The sequence below is a fragment of the Ylistrum balloti genome, unplaced genomic scaffold (genome assembly GCF_031769215.1).
Source record: "Ylistrum balloti isolate Yb309-2 unplaced genomic scaffold, AGI_CSIRO_Ybal_v1 Utg369760, whole genome shotgun sequence".
NCBI classification, from domain to species: Eukaryota; Metazoa; Mollusca; class Bivalvia; order Pectinida; family Pectinidae; genus Ylistrum; species Ylistrum balloti.
In genome coordinates this window covers 1,264,453-1,289,492 of record NW_026781959.1, presented here as the reverse complement: position 1 = coordinate 1,289,492, position 25,040 = coordinate 1,264,453, and the positions used below count along the sequence as shown (strand labels likewise).

The 25,040-nt window shown below is 32.3% G+C and overlaps 2 protein-coding genes across 2 annotated transcripts in view; one reads left to right on the top strand and one right to left on the bottom strand.

Moving 5' to 3' along the window:
* LOC132543612 (pre-mRNA-splicing factor ATP-dependent RNA helicase PRP16-like) overlaps nucleotides 1-9,496 on the bottom strand; it is a 37,027-nt gene extending 27,531 nt beyond the window's left edge. The window contains exons 1-11 of the mRNA XM_060207126.1: nucleotides 8,950-9,496; nucleotides 7,594-7,787; nucleotides 6,673-6,828; nucleotides 6,104-6,245; nucleotides 5,595-5,710; nucleotides 4,460-4,680; nucleotides 3,818-4,003; nucleotides 3,318-3,476; nucleotides 2,569-2,727; nucleotides 1,434-1,514; nucleotides 613-774 (exon numbers count right to left, since the gene is read on the bottom strand). Coding sequence (XP_060063109.1) covers nucleotides 613-774; nucleotides 1,434-1,514; nucleotides 2,569-2,727; nucleotides 3,318-3,476; nucleotides 3,818-4,003; nucleotides 4,460-4,680; nucleotides 5,595-5,710; nucleotides 6,104-6,245; nucleotides 6,673-6,828; nucleotides 7,594-7,787; nucleotides 8,950-9,275 — 1,902 coding nt within the window. The 5' untranslated portion in view covers nucleotides 9,276-9,496. The remainder of the gene's footprint in view (nucleotides 1-612; nucleotides 775-1,433; nucleotides 1,515-2,568; nucleotides 2,728-3,317; nucleotides 3,477-3,817; nucleotides 4,004-4,459; nucleotides 4,681-5,594; nucleotides 5,711-6,103; nucleotides 6,246-6,672; nucleotides 6,829-7,593; nucleotides 7,788-8,949) is intronic.
* Nucleotides 9,497-9,782: 286 nt separating this feature from the next.
* Nucleotides 9,783-24,785, top strand: LOC132543661 (leucine-rich repeat-containing protein 69-like). Its single transcript, XM_060207175.1, has 9 exons — nucleotides 9,783-9,959; nucleotides 11,364-11,490; nucleotides 11,682-11,754; nucleotides 12,134-12,329; nucleotides 13,333-13,404; nucleotides 13,883-13,984; nucleotides 14,637-14,677; nucleotides 22,334-22,472; nucleotides 24,568-24,785. The coding sequence occupies exons 1-9, from the start codon at nucleotides 9,783-9,785 to the stop codon at nucleotides 24,676-24,678; spliced, it is 1,038 nt and encodes a 345-aa protein (XP_060063158.1). The 3' UTR covers nucleotides 24,679-24,785.
* Nucleotides 24,786-25,040: the final 255 nt, after the last annotated feature.

Sequence of the window (25,040 nt, the reverse complement as noted above, 5' to 3'; positions counted from 1 at the left end):
TTCAGGGGCTCAGTGGGACCTAATATTGTCCCCATTCCCAATAGGACTTATTTCTTAATATCTCCAAATTCCCAAAATATATTTTTCAGATGATTTTTGCCTGAAATGACATAAAAATGCCCATTCACAAATGAGAGGAAAAAGCCTTGAGAATATAAATCTTACTTTTTTAAAAAAAAACTTTTTTTGAGGATGGCCTAAAATTACAAACAAGAGAAACAATGGGCCTGCATCACTAACCTGATTTAAAGCTTATGATAGGACGTGATGTCAAAAGTTTATTCAGATAACTCATCCCAAACATCAGATCCTTGATTACAGTATTAACACATGTAACCACTGTTACCACGAAAGTTGGTCAAAGTTATTTTATTGAACAAACTTGATACCCTTTCATCCTTGCATACTTCATGCCCAATATCAGTACACAGAGCCTTTTGGTTATTGAGAAGTAGTTTAAAGGGAAATGTTGACCCCTGTAATATTGTAGCATGTTTCATGGCCATTCCATGAAGAATGCATTCTCTTTGCTTCACACTTTTGGAAAAATAAAAAAATGTTAAAACAGCAAACTTAACATGATAATGACAGTACACTAAAGTAAACACCTACCTCAGTAGTACAGTCTTCAAATCGTATGGCATATCCCACCTCTTCACCTAGCTTGGCCTTCATCTCCTCTGACACTCGCTTGGCTACAGACATGGCAGCTACCCTACGTGGCTGTGTGCAGCCAACCATACCATAGTTGGTGTAGCCATCCTCATGTAAGTACTGTATTAAAATATAAAGTTACTGACAGGACTGCTAAAGTCACTGAATAATAGTTTAAGCTGTGAAATCTACACTTTAATTTTTGTTTTTTTTTTAAAAAGAAAACAACTTAATTACCAATTTATAGCTTCAATTTCTTAGAATTCTTTTTTGTTTTTACTTTTATTTGCTCTACCACATTTATTCTACAATAAACTATAAGAACCAACACATTTCCTCTTACTCAAAGTTGAGGTTGGGGGGTTTGGGGGGGGCTTATTACAGGACAATGCAAGTGCATGTTGGAAATGCTTCTGTTTGTCTTATTGATTGCTAAATATGGTATATAATTCAGTTGAAATGAATGAGTTTAAATGCTTGGCACTTATTAATGTACAAAGCATTCCAGCTGATATGTTTACTGACATAGAGAAGGCAATTCAACAGAGAATGGTATGAAATTATTTACATACTATTTTCAAAAACATTTCCCAATAACCATTTTCACTGTTGAATCACCAGTTTTTAATCTTTGAATTCATACTAGCATGATAAATTTTTGCGCTACCAGTACTATGAACAAAACAATGAAGATTTCTTGTTTTCAATCTTAAGAAAGAAGTAATACAAGTTCTATAGGATAGAGTTATACAGAATCAGTGATAGAAATTTGGTCATACTTGTGTCAGCTGAGTGGTTTTTCCAGATCCTGTTTCTCCAACGATGATGATGATGCTGTTATCACGAATCACATTCAGTAACTACAAGAAACAATTGTCCAGATTTAAAATTACATTTTCAGAATTACAATAGAAATGTCCTAATTTTTTGTCTTATTTTGACTAACACAGGACACATTTTAATGATTTGAGTCAAAATTGACTTCGTTTATTTTTGTTTTACATGTTATGAACAGCCAGGGTCATTTAAGGATGTGCCAGGCTTTGATAGTGGATAATGCTAGTAACAGGTGACAGCCTATAGTAGGTCTTAAACCCATGAATCAGAGGTGGAGGCTAGTGATAGAGATGATCCGATGCCTCAACCACTTGGCAACCCCCAATCAAAGGTTAAATTATTTAATTTGTACACATGATGTCATGCTTTAAATAAGATTCTGCACATAAGCTCATTCTGCACCTAAGCTCATTCTGCACCTAAGCTCATTCTGCACCTAAGCTCACTTCCTCACAAAGATTCAAATTTATTTGAATGATTCAGGACACTTAAACAAACACTACTTCCATATATGTTAATACTACTGTCAGTGTTTCATTATATTGAAGTATAAAACTTCATTTGCTTTCGTATTTGTTAATTCTGAGTAAATCAAAGGTGAAGTCCTGGGATAGGACACATGTTATGCTGGAATAAATCTCTAAATCATTAACATTTTCCTGATTACATAGCATCTATTTCAGCTGGAAATGTTTTTAAACAAATCAAGATTCCAACTGCTACAATCTAATCAATTAACTTAATGATATTAATTAAGAATTTGATCACTAAATTTATTGCAACATGTACAATGAATTGTTATTATGACAACCTGCATGTTAAGCTTCAACACATTAATAGGCAGACAAAATTATAATTCATTGGACACAGATGACATCACAAGTAGTTTTATCAGCAATATTATATTATAGAAAACCCTCTCTTGATGAAAATTTGCCTCTGAAGCACTGTACATTTAATTTACAAAATGAAAGCATAGCTTTACTGAAACTTTAGCAAATTGCCTAGGTGGGAAAAAATTGGGAATGCTTTAAAATGTATCCTTCTATATAACATGAAGTTCACAAGATTTCTTACCTCATTTCTGACTGCATATATAGGCAAGTATTTTCTCTGGTCGGACAGAGATTTTGCCTTCGCAAATTCACTCACTGCTGTAGTTTTCTCTTGTAAAAGATCTGCAAACTTGTGGTCAGCCTTATAGTCCAGTTCACCTTTATCATCTACCTTGTCTTCCTAAAGACAAACAAATTATGTTTATCAGATAACACATAGCTGTGATTTGTTTTGTATATTATTAGGTGTAAAGTTAAGCAGACAGTATATCTGATTGATAACTAGGAAAGAAATTGGGACAATTAATACCATTTACAAAGATTCTTGATAACTTGTTCAAACTTGAGTCTTAGCATATCGAAAACTTTAAGAATTTTACTGGAGATATTTAAAGAACAAGGGTAAAATCTTGTGATAATAAACAACAGAGATGAGAAGAGATCCTATCAAAAAACTGTCCATGAATTTTCATGTAAGTAGTACAGGTAAATGACAAAAATCAAATGGAAGTTATGATTTTTCATTCATGAATTATCGTTGATAATCTCAATATCATTTTTATTCATAATTTAACAATTTTAGAGATTTTAACATTAATAATTATTTAAAAGATATTCACTACTGACATTCAATGACTTGAAATTAAGTTAATTGAAGATAAAAATAAACTGCACAAGCTCAACACAAGCTGAAATTTCTAAATACATTCAAAATGAAATTAATATCATGGCTGCTAAAAATAGCTACTCTCTGACAAAGGAATAACTGACCTCCTCCTCTTTCTTCTTTATCCCCATAATGTCTCCAATCTTTGTTCCTGCCACTTCCCAGTGTTTCTGTTGAGCTTTACGTTTTTCCTTTTGTTCTCTGAATTTTCTAACAACCAAGCTTCCCTTTCTGGCCACTTGAGCCAGATCTGATGTTGGATCCTGATAAAAATTCAATCATCATGATAGAGAAAATATAATCTAAATAAATGAATGGAAGATAATCACATGTCAGCAAAGGTCTTTTTAAATCATGATTTAGTTAGTCTAAGATAAGATAGACTTACTGGAACATTATTTTAATGGCTTAATATGTTTTTGTTTTTAAGTATTTCTAAATAAGGTTGATACAGATGCATCTAAATTTCTTTAACCAGAAGAAAATTGTTGGTAAAGTTACAACATGATTTTCCCAGATACTGGCAAGACTGCAATATATGTAAATATATACAAAACATTACATTTTTCTAAACAATTTGATAATTGATCTCAATTTTCTCTACCTTAACTGGAACAACTGGCTCTGGTTGTTTGGTAAATACAATGCGACCATCAAGAAATGGTGGCACAATATTATGGACTAGAAGATGCACTTTTGCTTCATTTTCATCATCAAAATCTTCATCATAATCAGTCTTAGTAACAACTCCACTTCTGAGCATCCTGTTGGTCTCCCATAGCTCTATATCCTGATCAAAACAGAGGAAATAATTAAATATTGATCATCCGTCAATATTTTTAAAATATACATTGCTGAACATATGTGCATTGCTGAATATGTGTATTATCTACATATGGTTTCAGGCAGCTATGGTTTTAATTCAGACATTTTGCATTACACAGTAATTTTATGTACTTCAAATGACACAATTCTTTTTATCGTTAGACAGGAAGAAAGATTTTAGGGATCCTCAATATTTACATCATTATGATAGGATAGTTAGAGAGCCTGTGATTTGCCTTATTTTGAATTATTTAGATACAAATAGGAATATGGGTTTTGCCAAGCAACAATTTGCAGATCTATTTGTGTCGTAAGCTCCGAAAGATTTTGTGTTTGAAAATCATTCTTGTTTGGGAAAAAAAAAATTATGGCCAATCTAATGTTCAAACAGAATTGATCAAATTAACAACCAAGGATAAACCTTATTGATCTGTCTTTGTCTGGCAGTCATTCTCTTCTTCTTCTTTTTTTCCATCTCCTCTTCCTTTTTGCGTGTGTACTCCTCCGACGTGCCTGAGAATGGATTATGGTTATCGTCGTATCCTTCGTCCATACCGTACCATTCACGATCAAGCCTTTTCTGCTCATTTTCCCAATCTAACCTCGCTTCTTCTGACTCAAATTCAAGGTCACCACAATTTTCTATGGAATTGAAGTGAAATTTTCTATAGCAAATTGTTGACATTTGTTTTACCCACTATCTAAAAATGTGTATTATGCTGTGCAAAGATTTTATACGAAACTTAATGTTTTGCTTTTTGAATTTTCAATTTTTCAAAGGTGTTCATATTCTTAATTTCATGTGCCAAGATATGAAACATTCAATTTGATAGTCCACATCCATCTTCAGCTAGGGTGTGTATGTGTAAATGATATTACATGTTGCACTCAAAACAAGATGCCCATGGGCCTTAATAATCACCCTAGTTCAAATATAATCATAGTTGTTTAAGTTTGCTGTGAGTTGGGTCTTATTTTTCATATTATTAAGCTGTTACCCGAGTACAATACTTCCAAGCAATATAGAATTACCTTTATCAAAAATAAACAAAAATAACTCCAAGTATTTCACTCTGGAAAAGAATAGTTTTTAAGTATATCAGCAATATTTCCCACCTTGAACCCTGCCCTTCCGGCCCAATGGCTGAGGTCCACATCTTATTTTTATATGAACAAATTTTCAACTGATGACAAAAAATCTACGATAACAGTGAAATATTTTTCATTGAAAATAAACAAAATACATGTATGGCCAAAATTATTACTTTCCAATATCCAATATAATAAAATTTACTCGCTCCCTTGCAGGAAAACAAGGGATCTAATGCTTCTGAAATTTACAATGTTAATGAAGCACCTTGGGACTTTTCAACCATGGAGAGATTTCGATTTTACAGTTTCTCTGTCTTGCAGAAAAAAGATTTTTTCTTAAATATCTACAAATTAGCCATTCTGGCATTGCTCAGGTGAACTGAAATGCAAAACTGTTCGAGGGACTCTTTGAACTGCTTGATAAATTAATTTAAATCTCTTGACAATATATGACTAAGCTGTACCTCGTCTACTACCACCATCCTTGGGTGTATACTGTATCTTCTTCTTGTTGTCCATCCATTCATTGTACTTGTAACTCGGGGTTGGTAGAGGAGTCTCTTTAGGACCCCGTTTGCTCCTGTAATACATATATCATAAACATGTATACCAAAAACTATGCAGAAAATTTCTACAGATTAAAATTGTTGAGGTTTATCATATCACACACAACACCACTTGGTACCACTCCTTAGGGTGATTTAAAATAACTCACATCCATTTTGCTCTGTGTCATTCATACGCAACCAATAACACAAGTAACTGCTTCCCTGTTTACTCTATACATGTATTCATAAGCCTGTAAAAATCCTAGTGTGGAAGCGTAGTTCTGATCTTATGATAAAATATTCATCTCCGGTAAGTTTTCTTTATCCAGTAGTTTTTAGACTTAATATTTTTCATATTCAATATAACACATATCTAACCAACTGAGTTTAATCAGTTATGATAGAAAAGGAATAATCATACTAACCTTTTGTCATAAGATGACCGATTGCTTCTGACACTACTCTCACCATCACTACCACTGCTGACCCTGGGTGTTGGTAGATCCCAAGAGGATCTCTTTAAGGGTGTCACATCATCATCATCCCAACCATACTCAGATGGTGTGTCTGCCAAACAGAATGTCCAAATTATAAATTATACCACTGTTCCATATAAATGGCCATAACTTTCACTTATTTTACACTTTATGAAAAGAAGTAAATCTGAGATATCTTTCAACATCATATATTTCACATATTTTGTTTGCTATAACAATGTGACAAGAGTGTTAATTAAAGCTATGGTATGACTAAGTATGAGATTTGAACCAGATAGTAGAAATATCCTTATTTATCTGGATATAAGAAAACTGAATGTCATTTTTACTAGGCTGTTTACCTACATCCCTCATATTTAGCAGTTTACTTTTAATATCCCTCCTGCTTAGCAGTTTACCTATATTATTCCTCATTCTAAGCAATTTACTTTTAATATCCCTCCTACTAAGCAGTTTACCTATAATAAATATCCCTCCTTCTATGCAATTTATATTACCTTTAACGCCAAAGTCAGGAGTTGGAGGAGCATCCCTGAATCTCTCTGGAGTTTCCTCCCAGTCACGATAACTACGTCGACTCCTCTCTGAATCTCTATCACTCCGACGACTTCTGTCACCTCGTTCAGATCTCTCATCCCTTCTTTGTCGTCGATCTATTTGAATACAACATTTTTTTTACTGTATAAAGCTTATGGTAACTCATCAAAATTAAGTTTTTTACTTAATAAAACTGTAATAGCTTCTTTTTTTCTTGTTCTGAACACAAATACAGTCATCTTTAAATTGAAATTAAATTATTAAAATTCAACTGCTCATTGTAACGATCCCATATTTTATCAGTCTCTTCACATCCATAATAATAACATACTGCCTAAAGAACAATCATAGATATGTAACAGTCTCCAGTTATTTTGTTAACAAACAGAACTGAATGCAATTATCCATAACTTATCAAATGATTACAGCTATGTAGGCCATATCGTATATCTGATGAATATAAAACCAGCACCTTTCATCCTGAAGTATCTACTGATCATTCATACTAAAATTATCAATATCATTCTCACAGTGTTTGAGTTATTATTTCAAAATAGATTCTAATGTTGTTGGTAATGGTGGTCATTTTGAATTTCATATTTAATTTTTTTTTAAATTTCCCAAAAATGAATGTACAGGCTCATGTGAGCAAAAAATGTATCAGTAGTTATTCTCAGACAATAGTACCTCATTATGTATTTGACAAAATGTTTGAAATCATGAATGTAAATGGGTACATTACTACATTTTGTATATATATCATACCTCTGTATAAAGAAGTAAAGAGAACATTCATTTAAGTAAATGATTTTTTCATGCCAGACAGATAAAACAAATTCCTATTATGATCATTAATGATTTGATTGCTCTGTTGTGTCTACCTTTGTCCCTTTGTCTGTGACGATCCCTATCTCTACTATGCCTGTCCTCCCTCCGCTCTCTTCTATCTTTGTCTTTTGAAGAACTAGATGCATACACTCCACGATCACGGTGTCGTTGTTTTTGCCTATCTCTTGCCTCCCTGCTCACACCACCTGGATGGGATGGTGTCTCAGTTCTTGACTGACGGTAATTTCTGTAAGAAACATACGGTATAAAACATAAAACAACATAAAAAGTCACTTGCAGAAAGCTAAGACAGTGAAAGTCAACCTTGAACTAAAAAACATTCAAGAAACAACAACAGGGTTGTCACACGCATAAAACGACTCAATCATAAGGAAAGAGATCCTAGAATGTCATCGATAGTTATAAGTATACAAGTAAATGTACAATGTTGTTTCTTTGTTCTGCTGATACATATAGAAAACAAAGTAAACAATAGAGGTCAAAATCCTAAAATTGTAAAACAATAAAAATTTGATTGTTAAAAGGTTTGTCTTTCAGTCTGCTGTGAAGCTATAGCTTAAAATCTGTTATATTTGAAAGATTGTTCTTGCAATATTTCCCCTTTTCTACTAAATGCTTAAAATGTTTTCATCATAAAACCTGAAATGTGTCTATCATTTTCTAACAACACTGGATTTTTTGGACTGAAACATGCATTTCTGCAATTCTGGATTAAGTATACAAAACTGGTAATATAATTAGTTCTTTATCAAATTTTCGACACAAGATAAACATATACATGTACACAGTATCTATGTACATATTTCGATTTCTCTTATATACTGCTAGTTACAGATTATTGATTTGTTGTCAAAAAGGGAGGATTGGGGTGCATACATTGGTATTGCTTATGTTAAAATATAATTAATTAATGAATAATAAAGCAAAAAACAAAACAAAAACACAAAAACAAAAAAAGAAAGAAAAGAAAAAGACACACATATTCCTGCTAAATGAACCTACAGGTTTCCATTTTTACTAATTGACCTAATGAAGTTGGCTATTGGCTGATAGATAGAAATTTACTCTAAAATGTTATTAAACATTATGTCACAGTATGGTATTTAACACATCATCTATATTTACACACATTCCATGCACTTAGCATCAGGAATCAAACCAGGTCCTATGCATATGACTTTATATATAATTCACATCTTTATTAACTAAGAAACACCATCTATTATTAAATACAATTCATACTGAATCACTCTATTGCAATACACATGTCCCATCATACCCATGATAGTACAACACTGAGATGACACATTAAATTTATATTGATAAATATTTTACGCAGTTGCCAAAACTGGCATATTCCTACACAGAGTCCACTACACTGTATATACCTGTCTTTATGGCCTTTGTGCTTATCCTTCTTAGACCTGTCATTGTTTTCATCATCTTCTTCATCGCCACTCTCACTGTCATCGTCATCTTGATAGGACAATATTTTCGACTTTTTCCTCAAAGCATCATCTGATGAATCCCCTTGACGTTTAGCAGCGGCTAACCTATCCAACCCTAACAGAGAAACTCTTGGACTCGCTACTTGTGGTTTTGTGAATTCGTGATTTGATTTCTTTTTTATAATCAGTCCACCTTTCTCTCTTCCTGATGACCCTTCCAATCTATGCAACGAAGGGTCGTCATCGGGTTCAACGAATTTAGACATAACAATGTAGGTGAGTTTACTCCATTTACATGATTCAGCAGATGCCGAATAGAGAATAAAGTCCCGATTTCTTTAATGTGAAAGCAGACGAATTCCAAACATCATTTGTTGCACAACATAATTTCTATCCAACTCAGCAAAGATTGATATTTCCAGAACTTCATAAGAACCATACGAAAAAACTCTATGGATCAAAAATAAACTCGATCGTAAAAAGCCGGTAAAGCCTAAAAAATTGTCACGACATTTGTGCTGTTTTGAAACGTATTTCCCTCGTCCATTAACCGGAAGCACCTTACTTTTGCTGTATATTAACATTGCCACAGTTTCGTAAAAAATGATTCAAATTTTAAAAAAGACATTCTAGTACATAATACTTAAAAATTTAAACTAATAAACTAACTTTTGAAATAAATTAGAATGAAAAATCAAATTGATGGTAGACATTTAAAATATTTTTTTCTGTGAATGCTAGCTCAGCATGTGTGTAGCAACAAAAGCGTCAAAATGGCGGACACCTTGCTAGTGCGAGCACTGAAAGGAAAACCAAAGACTTTGAACCTCTGTAACAAAAAGTTAAACAAAGTGCCACGGGCTATAGGGAAATTGGATTGTGTTTTACATCTTCAGCTACGTGGAAATAAATTGAAGGATCTTCCAAATGAATTAAGTCACCTCTTTCAGGTAATTTTATACATTGGAACACACAATTGGCATACTTGCACTCACAACGTCCTCCCAGAAGTGATTACGTATAAGTGATAATTATTTATGTCATTGCGTGTGCTAGTGATCGATACTGTGACCTCTGGGTAATACTAGGCCTACGCTAATGACATCTCTCAAGCTACAACTAAAACGTTTTCTTGTCGAATTTAATATTCGTATTAACACAAAATCGCGTAATTCAGCTGTTACAATCAGTAATCTGTTGGTGTTGTATGTGAACATGATAGGAATGTATTGTCAATTACAATACAATGTATATGCTCTAACATATTTCAAATTTCATTTGTGACAAACACCTAGTGGTGTGTCCTTGATACAGCAGAAGTTAAACTTATTGTCGTTCTCTACACCCTTAGAATGTTCATGGCAAAATTGAAGTTTCACGAGCGACACCTTATGGATAAGACAAGAAGAATAGTTTGATCCTTTGATATACATTAAATGAATCTCTAGATCACATAATGGTATCATTTATACAAGCTGTGAAGTTGGATGTCACTCCTTTGTAATATTCCAAGGAGTGTATCAGTCTGTGATTGATCTATTTTTTTTCTTTTAAAACCTACTCTGGACCAATCAAATTACTTCGTTTGTGTCTTCAATTTTCCCTGAAAATGTTCCAGGGATGCAGTGATCAAGTGAAAGTGATCATGACCTGCAGTGTATTGAAAACTGTGTGGTGAGGTACCTGGTATAAGTTCAATATATCTAATTGACAGGCTTTAAGCATCTGATTATTTCAGTGAAATAATTATTATCTAATAAGGCCCTGTGATACTCATCATAAATCATAAATTTGAATAGGAAAAGAGTATTGTAATTTATGATTATTTTTATATGTAAATTACTTGTGTGTTAAACTGTCCGACCAACTGACATGTCTGGTAAAAATCTTTCAGCCTTTTAAAACAAAAAAATTACAATTTCCCCTTTTTGCTTGGTAAACCTTTAACATTTTATGAATATAGTGATTAATTAATTCTGTCTTTTAATTTAATTGGTACATGAATTATGATACATAAGGTAATAATTAAATTCATTGTGATTTTAAGTACAAGCAATTAAAAAACAAATTGCCATACATTAGTTATCTGGAAGTATAATGGGTGTATTTCATAACCAGATTCCCAGAAAATTAGCAACCTGTCTTCAAAGAACCTAGTAATTGATTTATACCCATGGATATTTTAGAAATTTGTAAATTGTTACTATTTGTTCATGTATCATTTTGATTACTGTCAATACATGAACATTTACATTTTAAAAAGAAAATAAAAAAGATTATACGTTGGAATTACATGAAAAAGAACACAGATATCTGTACAATGTTTATTAATATATAACTAAATTTTTCTCCAGTTGCAGATCTTGAATTTAGGCAACAACGAGTTAGAAGATTTACCAGAAGTTCTGGAATATCTCACTATGCTGGAGAAACTTCATTTATTTAACAACCAAATACAGCAATTGTCTCCTAAAGTTTTAAGTAAGTATCTGAGTGCAATTGAAATACTTGCCATATTTTTAGGATTTGTTGAAAAGTTGTTTTTGTGTGTCATAGAGTCCAGCTGTTTCTTGTAATCATACAAGTTTGAAAACTATGCTGCATTAAAAATTTTAATTTGTTTTGCTGCTTTAAGTAACACTTTGTAATGACTGTTGTTTTATTATTTTTAGCTAGTATGCGGAATCTCACATTTCTGAATTTGAATTCAAATCAGTTGAAAACTTTTCCTCCAGAAATATGCAGGTAAGATTTCTGATATTGACTAGTAATCATTAGGATTTCAACTTTTCTCTACAGTGTTATTAATGTTATTGGTATGGTTGTATTACCATATCTATCCTATAAGGAACCCCTCGGGGACAAATACAGTTATTTCTGACTCAAGGCTGGGGCATAGTATTATTACAGAATCATGAAATAGCATGGGTTTATAAATTGACTGAACGACAACATGAGGGTAGGCTTAACAAATATACTTGTACCTGGTATGAGATTTAATACCAAATAAATATGGGTATTCAAACACAGTAATCGGAAGAATATTTCTCCTTAATATTCATTACAATCACATCATAATTTAGAATATATTGTTAACAGATAAATTCTCCTTGTTTAATTTTAGACTCACAAGTCTACAGCATCTGAGTGTAGACTATAACAAGTTAACAGAGTTACCAGTGGAGATATGTGCCTTACTACGTCTTGAAGAGTTCAGAGCTGCTGGTAATCAGCTCACAAGTCTTCCCTTGGAGTTTGGATTCCTGGTGAATTTGGAAAAACTTTATTTACAGAAAAATAAAATCAGGGAGCTACCAGAGGTACTGTGTTCAATAGATATTACAATTGCTTTGCATTAACATTTTTTAAAAATTAAGTTGGACTTAAATTTTGTTAGGAGCCTCATGATTAATCTCTATTTTTTTTCTAACTATGGAGATGAGATGTAGGTATATGTAAAAAGGCCAACCATGCTTTAAGTTTCTAGTACTAAAATTACTACTAAATTTATAGCATTCAACATACATTTTAAAAAAATGAAATCATCCTTTTCATAAATGAGCAATAAGAAAGACAATAACATAGACAAAATATTTACTGGTGGTATTATATCTTAGTTTTTGTTCCTATTTTAGTTGAATTTCCCCATATTGCTCAAATGTCAAAAGATAGCTTATAATATTCTAAAACATTTTCTTCAGATCGGTAAATATATAAAGAAAAGAAATTCTTATATCACAACCCGCAAAAGAATTTATATGTGACATTTTGGTGACTACAATATCACCTTCATCAGACAAATGACCAGTATGAAGCATTGAGATAAAAAGTATAGGAGATGGTTATGAATTGACTGAGCTTTTAAGCTATACATGTACTATAATTCCATGTACAATAAACTGGAAAATAGGGTGATAAAAGGGTGACAAGATTAGAGTGAATATAAGTGGAATTGATGATCTTCCATATATACAGTTTACATATATTGTAGCATGAGAGACATTGATTTTGCTACGAATTGTTTAAAATCTTGTCATAGCTCTACGAGAGTCTTTATTATACACAATGTGTATAGTACAATGAAGGGAGTGTTGTTGAAGTGAAGAGTGAAGGAGGTAGACTAGCCATCATCTTCAATCAAATTGTATTATAAAAAGGGAAATGTTTGTCTTTTCACTTCTATTAAAAGGTCTTGTTTTTGTATAATGATGTCTCTTGGCTCAGACAATGAAATAACTTGACTGAATTGATTTTTTAATCACTGAAACAACTTCATTTGTTTAAAAGTCAATAATCTCCATACAAATATGCCTTTCTTTCCAGAGTCTTGGTAAATGCTACAAATTAAGAATAATAGACATTGCAGCCAATGAGCTGAGGATTTTTCCTACTGAGGTAATAACATCAGTTATTTTATCAGGGTTGTAGCTTACGTTAACTATAAATCTAGTTCATTATTGCTTTAGTGGGGATTTCTGAAAATGTAATTTAAACTGATATATTACATGGTTTATTCATTTATTCAGATTTGCAATTACAAATAATACCTAAAAGTTTAATAGACAAAAAAAATGTCTTTCATTCTTAATCATGTGTTATGTGTCTATGTATGTCCATATGAACTATTGTTTATATAAAGAATATAGAATAAAGATATTTATACATCCCATATGCTACAGAATAGATTTCTGTAAAATTATTGAAGAATTATAACCAAGTGATCTGATGAATGATGATATGGGAAAATGGTTTTTTCTTAAGTTATTTTTGAAAACAAGAACTTCATTTTCATTTCCATTGTCTGTTTAATATTAGAAATTATTGAAATCAGAATTTTCTTTTTTCACTCCATGTATTCAAACTGTTTTTGTAGCTTGGTGATTTGCCCTTGAAGGAAATGTACTGTGAAGAGAATCCATTATTACAACACATCCCTGTACATTCTGTACAGGAGGAAGAAGTCCTCTCACTCAAGGTTTGCAGCTACAATATATCACAGTCAGCATTTATCACAACATGTAATTCCTGCTATGTCCTCCAATTCTGAACGGAGACTCATAAAAGATTTAAGAAAAAACAATCATCTGCAAAGTGTCTTTATATACTGGTTCATATAATTGATAACTAAAGGAATTATTATTCACTTAAAAACACACTCAGTTTTCAATTCTGATTTTGTATAAAAAAAACATCAATAAAGTACTTTTATGAAGCTTGAATGTTTGAATGACAATGAAAATTGATAATTTAAGGACTAATTATTAGATTTAATGATTTAAGTAATGGTTCTGGAGTTGTTTTCACAAGGAACACTATCCCTGTAGAAATGATTTTTGTTTATGGAAGTAAAAGAATGACATTAGTATGTATGCATTAGTTAGTCTATCCTTGCATTTATACATGTAATAGTTATATCTAAGTATGTAAATTTCTTACCTATTGTATTTACAATATTATAAAGCGAGATGTTTTACAGGGGGGGTTACCAGTACATAAACATTAAAAACTGACCTTAACATATAAACATGTCTAAACATGCTGATTTTGTCATCGGTAGGAATTTTAAATTATTTTCTTTATGTGAAATTAACTTCCCATATTATATATGCATCTATCTTAATTCACAGGAGATCACAGCCAGATATGTCATGAGAGAATTAAAAGACAGGTATGTACATCAATTCACCGTTAATGACATTCCAAGTAAATGTCAAGTGTATCATTATCTTTATTATCTAATTTGCAATTTGCAGTGTAATTGAACAGAATTGCTGTGTAGTGTGATATCACTTGAACTTTATGCATAGACAAAAACAAACAATCTTAAAATTTTAATATTCTGGGAAGCATGCAAATATGCATTCTTGCAAGTTAACCAGGTTATGTTATTATGAAATTGTTTTTTTTTTTAATTTGCTGTAATTCTTTTAGAATTCATTCAAGTCAGTCATATACAAAAATGTATATTTTATTATACAATTTCATATGGAAATTAGGCGACCAGAAAAGAGGTATACATCTAACTTGGATCCTTATTTTACCACAAGCATGTTGTTCGCAAGATAACATACACTTTACCTTCAGTGCCAATGATTGTCCAAAGCTTACTGAATATAACCTAGAATAAAACACCCATCTTTTAATTTCTGTCTTCAAATTGACAATCACCTGGCATTTATGTATTTTTAAAACTTCAAAGCATTTCTTCTGAGTGATCATTTTGAATTCTTGTATGATGTTTTAATTTTCAACTTAGTTGAAACATATTTGAAAAAAAAAGAAAAAAAAAATCTGAAATAAAAAGACTTGTTTCTGTTAAATAAGTAGTACATATGTAACCATACAATAATATACTCTAGTAACACTGAATGTTAAAACTTACATTTGAATGTTACAATCATAAGTAGTGTGTTTATTGTCTAAGATATGAAACTAAATAAAACAATAGATGATTAACTTTATATCATTGTAAAACCAGTGTGTTTTAATTATCTTGACCAAGAATGCTTGTGACATTATGGAACCAAGTTTTGTGTTAGGAAATTCTATTATCAACACTTTGTTCCTGAATAGCATGTTTCACAGATTGTCAGCTTCAGTTCATTCAACATAAACCTACTGTAAGCCAGCTGTCTTCTATGGCTTTTAATTTTTGTTGTATCATAACAATATTGTGGATATTAACTTTCCAGAAACTAATATCATTTATCGTCTTTTTTATTTGTTCATGACAATTGACTTTTCAAACTTGTTTTTATCATGAAATTTGCAAATATACATTGAAATAAATAGCATGCAAAAATAGATGGTTTACAGTCTATTCATTATGTATTACATGACAATCATGTTTAGAGGTCAGTGGTATTAGTATATAGATAGATCTCACTAATATTGTTAGAATAAATCTAGTACATGTAACCTACCAACCAATCTAAATATTTAAAGAAATCGCTAAAAATAATCTTTAGATTCTGACATCTGAGAGTTTAGATTCAGACATCTGAGAGTTTAGATTCTGACATCTGAGAGTTTAGATTCTGACATCTGAGAGTTTAGATTCAGACATCTGAGAGTTTAGATTCTGACATCTGAGAGTTTAGATTTTTAGATTTTGACATCTGAGAGTTTAGATTCTGACATCTGAGAGTTTAGATTTTAACATCAGAGAGTTTAGATTTTGACATCAGAGAGTTTAGATTCTGACATCAGAGAGTTTAGATTTTGACATCTGAGAGTTTAGATTTTTACATTTTGGCATCTGAGAGTTTAGATTCTGACATCTGAGAGTTTAAATTTTGACATCTGAGAGTTTAGATTTTGACATCTGAGAGTTTAGATTTTGACATCTGAGAGTTTAGATTTTTACATTTTGGCATCTGAGAGTTTAGATTTTGACATCTGAGAGTTTAGATTCTGACATCTGAGAGTTTAGATTTTGACATCGGAGAGTTTGGTTTTTGACATCTGAGAGTTTAGATTCTGACATCTGAGAGTTTAGATTCTGACATCTGAGAGTTTAGATTTTGACATCTGAGAGTTTAGATTTTGACATCTGAGAGTTTAGATTCTGACATCTGAGAGTTTAGATTTTGACATCTGAGAGTTTAGATTCAGACATCTGAGAGTTTAGATTTTTAGATTTTGGCATCTGAGAGTTTAGATTCAAACATCTGAGAGTTTAGACACATCTGAGAGTTTAGATTTGACAGTGACATCTGAGAGTTTAGATTTTCTGACATCTGAGAGTTTAGATTTTGACATCTGAGAGTTTAGATTCTGACATCTGAGAGTTTAAGATTCTGACATCTGAGAGTTTTGACATTTTTGACATCTGAGAGTTTTTTAGATTGACATCTGAGAGTTTTTTGAGAGAGTTTCTGACATCTGAGAGTTTAGATTTTGACATCTGAGAGTTTAGATTTTGACATCTGAGAGTTTAGATTCTGACATCTGAGAGTTTAGATTCTGACATCTGAGAGTTTAGATTCTGACATCTGAGAGTTTAGATTTTGACATCTGAGAGTTTAGATTTTGACATCTGAGAGTTAAGATTTTGACATCTGAGAGTTACGATTTTGACATCTGAGAGTTTGGTTTTTGACATCTGAGAGTTTAGATTCTGACATCTGAGAGTTAAGATTTTGACATCTGAGAGTTTAGATTTTGACATCTGAGAGTTTAGATTTTGACATCTGAGAGTTTAAGATGAGAGTTTAGATTCTGACATCTGAGAGTTAAGATGAGAGTTTAGATTTTGACATCTGAGAGTTTAGATTCTGACATCTGAGAGTTTAGATTCTGACATCTGAGAGTTTAGAGAGTTTAGATTTCTTTGACATGACATCTGAGTTTAGATTCTTGACATCTGAGAGTTTAGATTTTGACATCTGAGAGTTTAGATTTCTGAGAGTTTAGATTTTGATCTGAGAGTTTAGATTTTGACATCTGAGAGTTTAGACATTTTGACATCTGAGAGTTTAGATTTTAGATTTTGACATCTGAGAGTTTAGATTTTGACATCTGAGAGTTAAGATTTTGACATCTGAGAGTTTAGATTTTGACATCTGAGAGTTTAGATTTTGACATCTGAGAGTTTAGATTCTGACATCTGAGAGTTTACATTTTGACATCTGAGAGTTTACATTTTGACATCTGAGAGTTTAGATTTTGAGTTTGGTTTCTGAGATCTGAGAGTTTAGATTTTGATTTTGACATCTGAAAGTTAAGATTTTGACATCTGAGAGTTTAGATTTTGACATCTGAGAGTTTAGATTTTGACATCTGAGAGTTTAGATTTTGACATCTGAGAGTTTAGATTTTTAGATTCTGACATCTGAGAGTTTAGATTTTGACATCTGAGAGTTACGATTTTGACATCTGAGAGTTTAGATTCTGATATCTGAGAGTTTAGATTTTGACATCTGAGAGTTAAGATGAGAGTTTAGATTTTGACATCTGAGAGTTTAGATTCTGACATCTGAGAGTTTAGATTCAGACATCTGAGAGTTTAGATTTTGACATCTGAGAGTTTAGATTCAAACATCTGAGAGTTTAGATTCTGACATCTGAGAGTTTAGATTCTGACATCTGAGAGTTTAGATTCAGACATCTGAGAGTTTAGATTTTGACATCTGAGAGTTTAGATTTTGACATCTGAGAGTTTAGATTCTGACATCTGAGAGTTAAGACATTGAGAGTTGACATCTGAGAGTTACGATTCTGACATCTGAGAGTTAAGATTTTGACATCTGAGAGTTTGGATTTTGACATCTGAGAGTTTAGATTTTGACATCTGAGAGTTTAGATTCAAACATCTGAGAGTTTAGATTTTGACATCTGAGAGTTTAGATTCTGACATCTGAGAGTTTAGATTCAGACATCTGAGAGTTTAGATTCTGACATCTGAGAGTTAAGATTTTGACATCTGAGAGTTTAGATTCTGACATCTAAGAGTTTAGATTTTGACATCTGAGAGTTTAGATTTTTAGATTTTGACATCTGAGAGTTTAGATTTTGACATCTGAGAGTTTAGATTTTGACATCTGAGAGTTTAGATTTCTGAGATTTAGATTTTGACATCTGACATCTGAGAGAGATTTAGATTCAGACATCTGAGAGTTTAGATTCTGACATCTGAGAGTTTAGATTTTTAGATTTTGACATCTGAGAGTTTAGATTCTGACATCTGAGAGTTTAGATTTTTAGATTTTGACATCTGAGAGTTTAGATTTTGACATCTGAGAGTTTAGATTCTGACATCTGAGAGTTTAGATTTTGACATCTGAGAGTTTAGATCTGAGAGTTTAGATTTTGACATCTGAGAGTTTAGATTTTGACATCTGAGAGTTTAGATTCTGACATCTGAGAGTTAAGATTTTGACATCGGAGAGTTTAGATTCTGACATCTGAGAGTTTGGTTTTTGACATCTGAGAGTTTAGATTCTGACATCTGAGAGTTTAGATTTTGACATCTGAGAGTTTAGATTCTGACATCTGAGAGTTTAGATTTTGACATCTGAGAGTTTAGATTCTGACATCTGAGAGTTTAGATTTTGACATCTGAGAGTTTAGATTCTGACATCTGAGAGTTTAGATTCTGACATCTGAGAGTTTAGATTCAGACATCTGAGAGTTTAGATTCTGACATCTGAGAGTTTAGATTCAGACATCTGAGAGTTTAGATTCTGACATCTGAGAGTTTAGATTCAGACATCTGATAGTTTAGATTCAGACATCTGAGAGTTTAGATTCTGACATCTGAGAGTTTAGATTCTGACATCTGAGAGTTTAGATCCTGACATCTGAGAGTTTAGATTCTGACATCTGAGATTTAAGATTCAGACATCTGAGAGTTTACATTTTGACATCTGAGAGTTTGGTTTTTGACATCTGAGAGTTTAGATTTTGACATCTGAGAGTTTAGATTCAAACATCTGAGAGTTTAGATTCTGACATTTGAGAGTTTAGATTCTGACATCAGAGAGTTTAGATTTTGACATCTGAGAGTTTAGATTTTGACATCTGAGAGTTTAGATTCTGACATCAGAGAGTTTAGATTTTGACATCAGAGAGTTTAGATTTTGACATCTGAGAGTTAAGATTTTGACATCTGAGAGTTTAGATTCAGACATCTGAGAGATCTGAGAGAGTTTAGAGTTTTTTCAGATTCTGACATCTGAGAGACATTTTGATATGAGAGAGTTTAGATTTTGACATCTGAGAAGTTAAGATTTTGAGTTTGACATCTGAGAGTTTAGATTTTGACATCTGAGAGTTTAGATTTTGACATCTGAGAGTTTAGATTTTGACATCTGAGAGTTTAGATTTTGACATCTGAGAGTTTAGATTTTGACATCTGAGAGTTAAGATTTTGACATCTGAGAGTTTAGATTTTGACATCTGAGAGTTTAGATTTTGACATCTGAGAGTTAAGATTTTGACATCTGAGAGTTTTGACATCTGAGAGTTTTGTTTTTGACATCTGAGAGTTTAGATTTTGACATCTGAGAGTTTAGATTCTGACATCTGAGAGTTTAGATTCTGACATCTGAGAGTTTAGATTTTGACATCTGAGAGTTTAGATTTCTAGATTCTGACATCTGAGAGTTTAGATTTTGACATCAGAAAGTTAAGATTCTGACATCTGATTGGCATCTGAGAGTTTAGATTCTGACATCTGATAGTTTAGATTTTGACATCCGAGAGTTTGCATTTTGACATCTGAGAGTTTAGATTCTGACATCTGAGAGTTTAGATTCTGACATCTGATTGGCATCTGAGAGTTTAGATTCTGACATCTGATTGGCATCTGAGAGTTTAGATCCTGACATCTGAGAGTTTAGATTCTGACATCTGAGAGTTTAGATTCTGACATCTGAGAGTTTACATTTTGACATCTGAGAGTTTACATTTTGACATCTGAGAGTTTAGATTCTGATATCAGAAAGTTAAGATTCTGACATATGAGAGTTTAGATTTTGACATCTGAGAGTTTAGATTTCTAGATTCTGACATCTGAGAGTTTAGATTTTGACATCAGAGAGTTTGGTTTTTGACATCTGAGAGTTTAGATTCTGACATCAGAAAGTTTAGATTCTGACATCTGATTGGCATCTGAGAGTTTAGATTCTGACATCTGATAGTTTAGATTTTGACATCCGAGAGTTTGCATTTTGACATCTGAGAGTTTAGATTCTGACATCTGAGAGTTTAGATTTTGACATCTGAGAGTTTAGATTCAGACATCTGAGAGTTTAGATTCTGACATCTGAGAGTTTAGATTTTGACATCTGAGAGTTTAGATTCTGACATCTGAGAGTTTAGATTCTGACATCTGATAGTTTAGATTCTGACATCTGAGAGTTTAGATTCTGACATCTGTGTTTATAACAGACCTATAGAGATAAGTCTATGAATATTTTTTTTCAATGTTGAAGAATGAGTATTGTTGGATACAAAATACAGTGTAAATGTATATGTAGTTTATTATACTTGACCTGTCCTGAAGTGTGTTATCTCCCTTTCTTTACAACTCTTCAGTTGCTTTCTGTGTGGTGTGGAAATGCATCTGAATTTAGAGAACTGCTAGAGCTAGATGTTAAGGGTTTGTTGATAGTAAATATATATTGTAGTCAGTTGTAAGACTTTAAAAGCCTAAAAATCTTCTGTACCTAATATGCATGGATTGAATTTCACATGATACGCAATATTTTTACAGATTACTGTGTAGTGTAATTTCACCAGTGTGACACAAGAAAATTTGCATGATATTTGTATAGATTTAATACTTTTGTTTTGAACTTAAAAAAATGATTTTTATCTAGTTACTCTTTGAAACACAAGCAAATATATTGTACCTTCTATCTCTCACAATATGTGATTTACAAAAAAATTAAAAAAAAAAAAAAATGTTAAAAATCATGATATAATTAAAAATGAAAATTATGTATATAAGTGTATGTTTTTTGTAGTTGTAACTCTGTAATTTGCAGAAAGAAAATGATAACTTTATCATTAGGGGATATCTTATAAACATGTTTCATTTGACATAGGAAGTTTATTTTCAATAAATTCAAATAGATCTGAATATTACATATCCAGGTAAGTAACAGGTCTCTGCCTCAAATAATTTTTATTTTCTCAATTTGGATTGTTTTATTTTTCAGATATTTCATTAATACATTTTTCTAGAAGATATATCTATAATCATGGATATATACATATATGAATATATATATATATGATCAATGATGTATTAACGACAGTACAGAGAATTGAACTGTCAAATTTTCGAGGCAACCTGTCCCTTTATCAAGACACAAATATCACATAAATTACATCACATACATAGAACATAAAACAAATACAAAGTTATAAATCTAAATCAATAGTGGTGGTATAAATTTAGGTGTCTGGATAATCCCTTGCACTATATTCTATGTATATATATTTACATGTATCACTCGAGATCTGCTGTAAATTCCTTCCACTAGCACCAGAACTGATGTGTGGTACCTTAACACTCCTTCTCTGTGAGCATTTGTAAAGATTAATAGGAACTTTCACTCTCCAGGGGACCTCAACCAGAGGGATGAAATTGTCAAGTTGACAAATAGGAGGCTTACTGTGCATTTTGTGCTTAACAATCTCCCAAAAGGGTTGAGAGTCCCCTTTCACATCAACAAAGGGGATGAATGATTATCTTTCTCTTAATTACCCTTCAAGCCTTGCTTAAAAAATAATTGATGTGATGTTGTGAAAAGGAATACTGCCATCTCACACATTTCTACAGTGTAATTACTCTGCTCTTATTTCACCAAAACAGGTGGTCCTACCTACGCCGTGCGATCCGCCATTACCCACAAATAAAGGACATGTTAGCCCAAGCCAGCAAGTGTTCTGTGTGTGGCGAGTCTTTTCTAAATACATGGCTGGAATGTGTACGCTTTGTAGATGCCAAATCAGTGAGTATAATCTTACAGTGAAATCCGTTTTTTTGTCTATTCATCAGACAGGATTTAGTCCAATTACATTTGATGCATTCATTATCATTTCCACTTTCAGAAAATCATGTGTACTTTATGCCATGTCATCCATCTTCTGTCTGTTATCTGACTTCTAGTTTTGCCTTTAAAGTACTTCTCAAAAACCAAGAGGTTCACAGTCATAATTTTGGGCAAGTGGCATGCTGGGATGGAGAGCTATCCTGTTCATTCAAACAAATGACCTTGGTCAACTTTAAAGTTCCCTGAGGTCAAATAATTTGAAAGCCTTTAACAAACTTCTCATAATACCAGGATTGCTTGTTGGATTTATCTCTTCATGAACAGTGAGGATGATTTTGAGGCAGGATCTCCTTGTAGTAGCTGGTGGCTACTTCACTGAACAACATACAGGAGGCCTGTCTCAAGCCATCTAGAGCAATAAGAGTAAAGGGTCTTGTGAAAGGACACATTTGATGTCAGCAAACTGCTCTGGTTCTCAACTCTCTGAGAAAAACAAACCACCACAGTTAGTGAACTTTGAACCATGTACCTTAAATCCCCTGAAGTTGCAAAGGTCAACACTTGGCCTGACTAATCTATTACAGCCATTTACTAAAATGCCCAAGGTCATAATATTTGGCCAGTAGCACTATAACATGAACAACAAATGAATGACCTGAACACTCTTCCAATGTCACAGGAGTCAAATGTATCAATATTTTAACAACTTTTCAAGGTCCCTAAATGGAAAATGGAGTCAGAATTTGCTTAAAAATATACTAAACAATTAATAGTTAACTAAGTAACATGAGAACCAATTTTTGAACACTTGTAACCAGACTTTCCAATTCAAAGCTGAGAAGGAATTGACAGTGCACATGTCGAAGAACTTTTTTATTGTAAATAATCTAGAGTCCTGCGTGAAACAATGGCAAAGAAAACCCATTATTTCATTAGTTACAAAGCCATGAGGTGCCATACAGTGCTATAATCAAAGGATTACAACGAGAGGATTTTAAACAAATGAATAAGGAAACACCTTGTGCTCCAATAAATCAGTTGTTGAGTAAGTTAGTGTGTATTGTAAAGGGGGAAATTATGAGAGTGAAATGAAAACATTTTTAATGCTGAAATACTTTTACTGAATGAAGTTTATGCTGTCATATACTATGTGCAATGTTCAGAAAATACTGTCTCTATCACTGCTGTCAATACAGGGTACTTATTGAATGGGGCTGTCTGACTTTGAAATTTGCTATTTGCTATATATACCAGTATATAATCTGTACTACTAGTATATCAGGAGGGGTTTCATGAGAAATTTTATTGGTCAAACCATTGGAAATTTTTCTTTCATTCTTTTATTGCTAAGGAACCGACATTCTTGTGTGATTATTTCAGCATCTTATAAAATCAGGTAATATAGAATAAGGTATGAATGAAGATTAACTGAGAATCTTAACCAGGACAGACCTGTAGCACTGTAGCATTCTCCATTGAGATAACATCTTACTGATGATAAGTGATAGCATTATCATAGGTGCCATTGACAACTGATAGAATCTCAACAGACATACATCATGCAACTTCCTTCCAACTGAAATATGATTACTGCATGTCTATGTCCTTACTACCTGAGAAACAATTAATTATGTGGTAGAAAACCACTTTTTTATGTTAAACTTATTTTCCTCGTCCCTCATGATTCTATATCATAATATTTTTGGAATTTAGTGATTACTGGTCTTACAAGGGTTATGAACATATGTTACAAATTTCTTTTTGAAAGGTGATAATCAATGCTAGATAATATTATAAAAGCTGCCTCTATATGAAATGGAACACAAGAACTATGTATGTGATGTTTATGTTCATTTCAATATTCTGAGATGTGATTCATACTTCATCTTACAATCTAATGCTTTTGCATTGCAGTATTTTTCGACATGATAGGATCCAAAACAATCAAAAATACAATGAAAGACCAATAAACTGTTCATAAAGAAATCTGGAAATTTAACCATATTTGCAAAAAAACATGAGAAAACTGATTTGCCACTTTTTTTCTTTTTAGGACCTTCACTTGACCAATATCACAGGACTTGTACCTATCAGAGCTCTGCTGTGTTCTTACAAATGTTTTAACTCTGCTGGTCATCAATACTATGGAGTTGCCTTTCCTTGATAAGCCATCAATGGAAACATATCATCAGTTATGAACAGTGAACTGTTTCTTCAGAACTGAGTTGATGTTGAAGACGTTTGACTCAACAGTTCGTGACCTGTTGGATGGATAAGAACAATGTTCCACATGTGGTGATAGATTGAACTATATGTAATCCATTACCAGGATCAAATATGGACATTTTCAGCTTCAAAAGTGACCATACTAGATACTCTTGATAGGTCAATCATGACACCAGATATTTTCTAAATCAAGCTGTGGTGTAATGTAAAAGGAGACTTGTCATAGAACAACTAAAAATAATACACAGTAAAAACCTGAAAGGAGAATTTAAATGGTCTGCAATTAACAAGTGTAGTAGA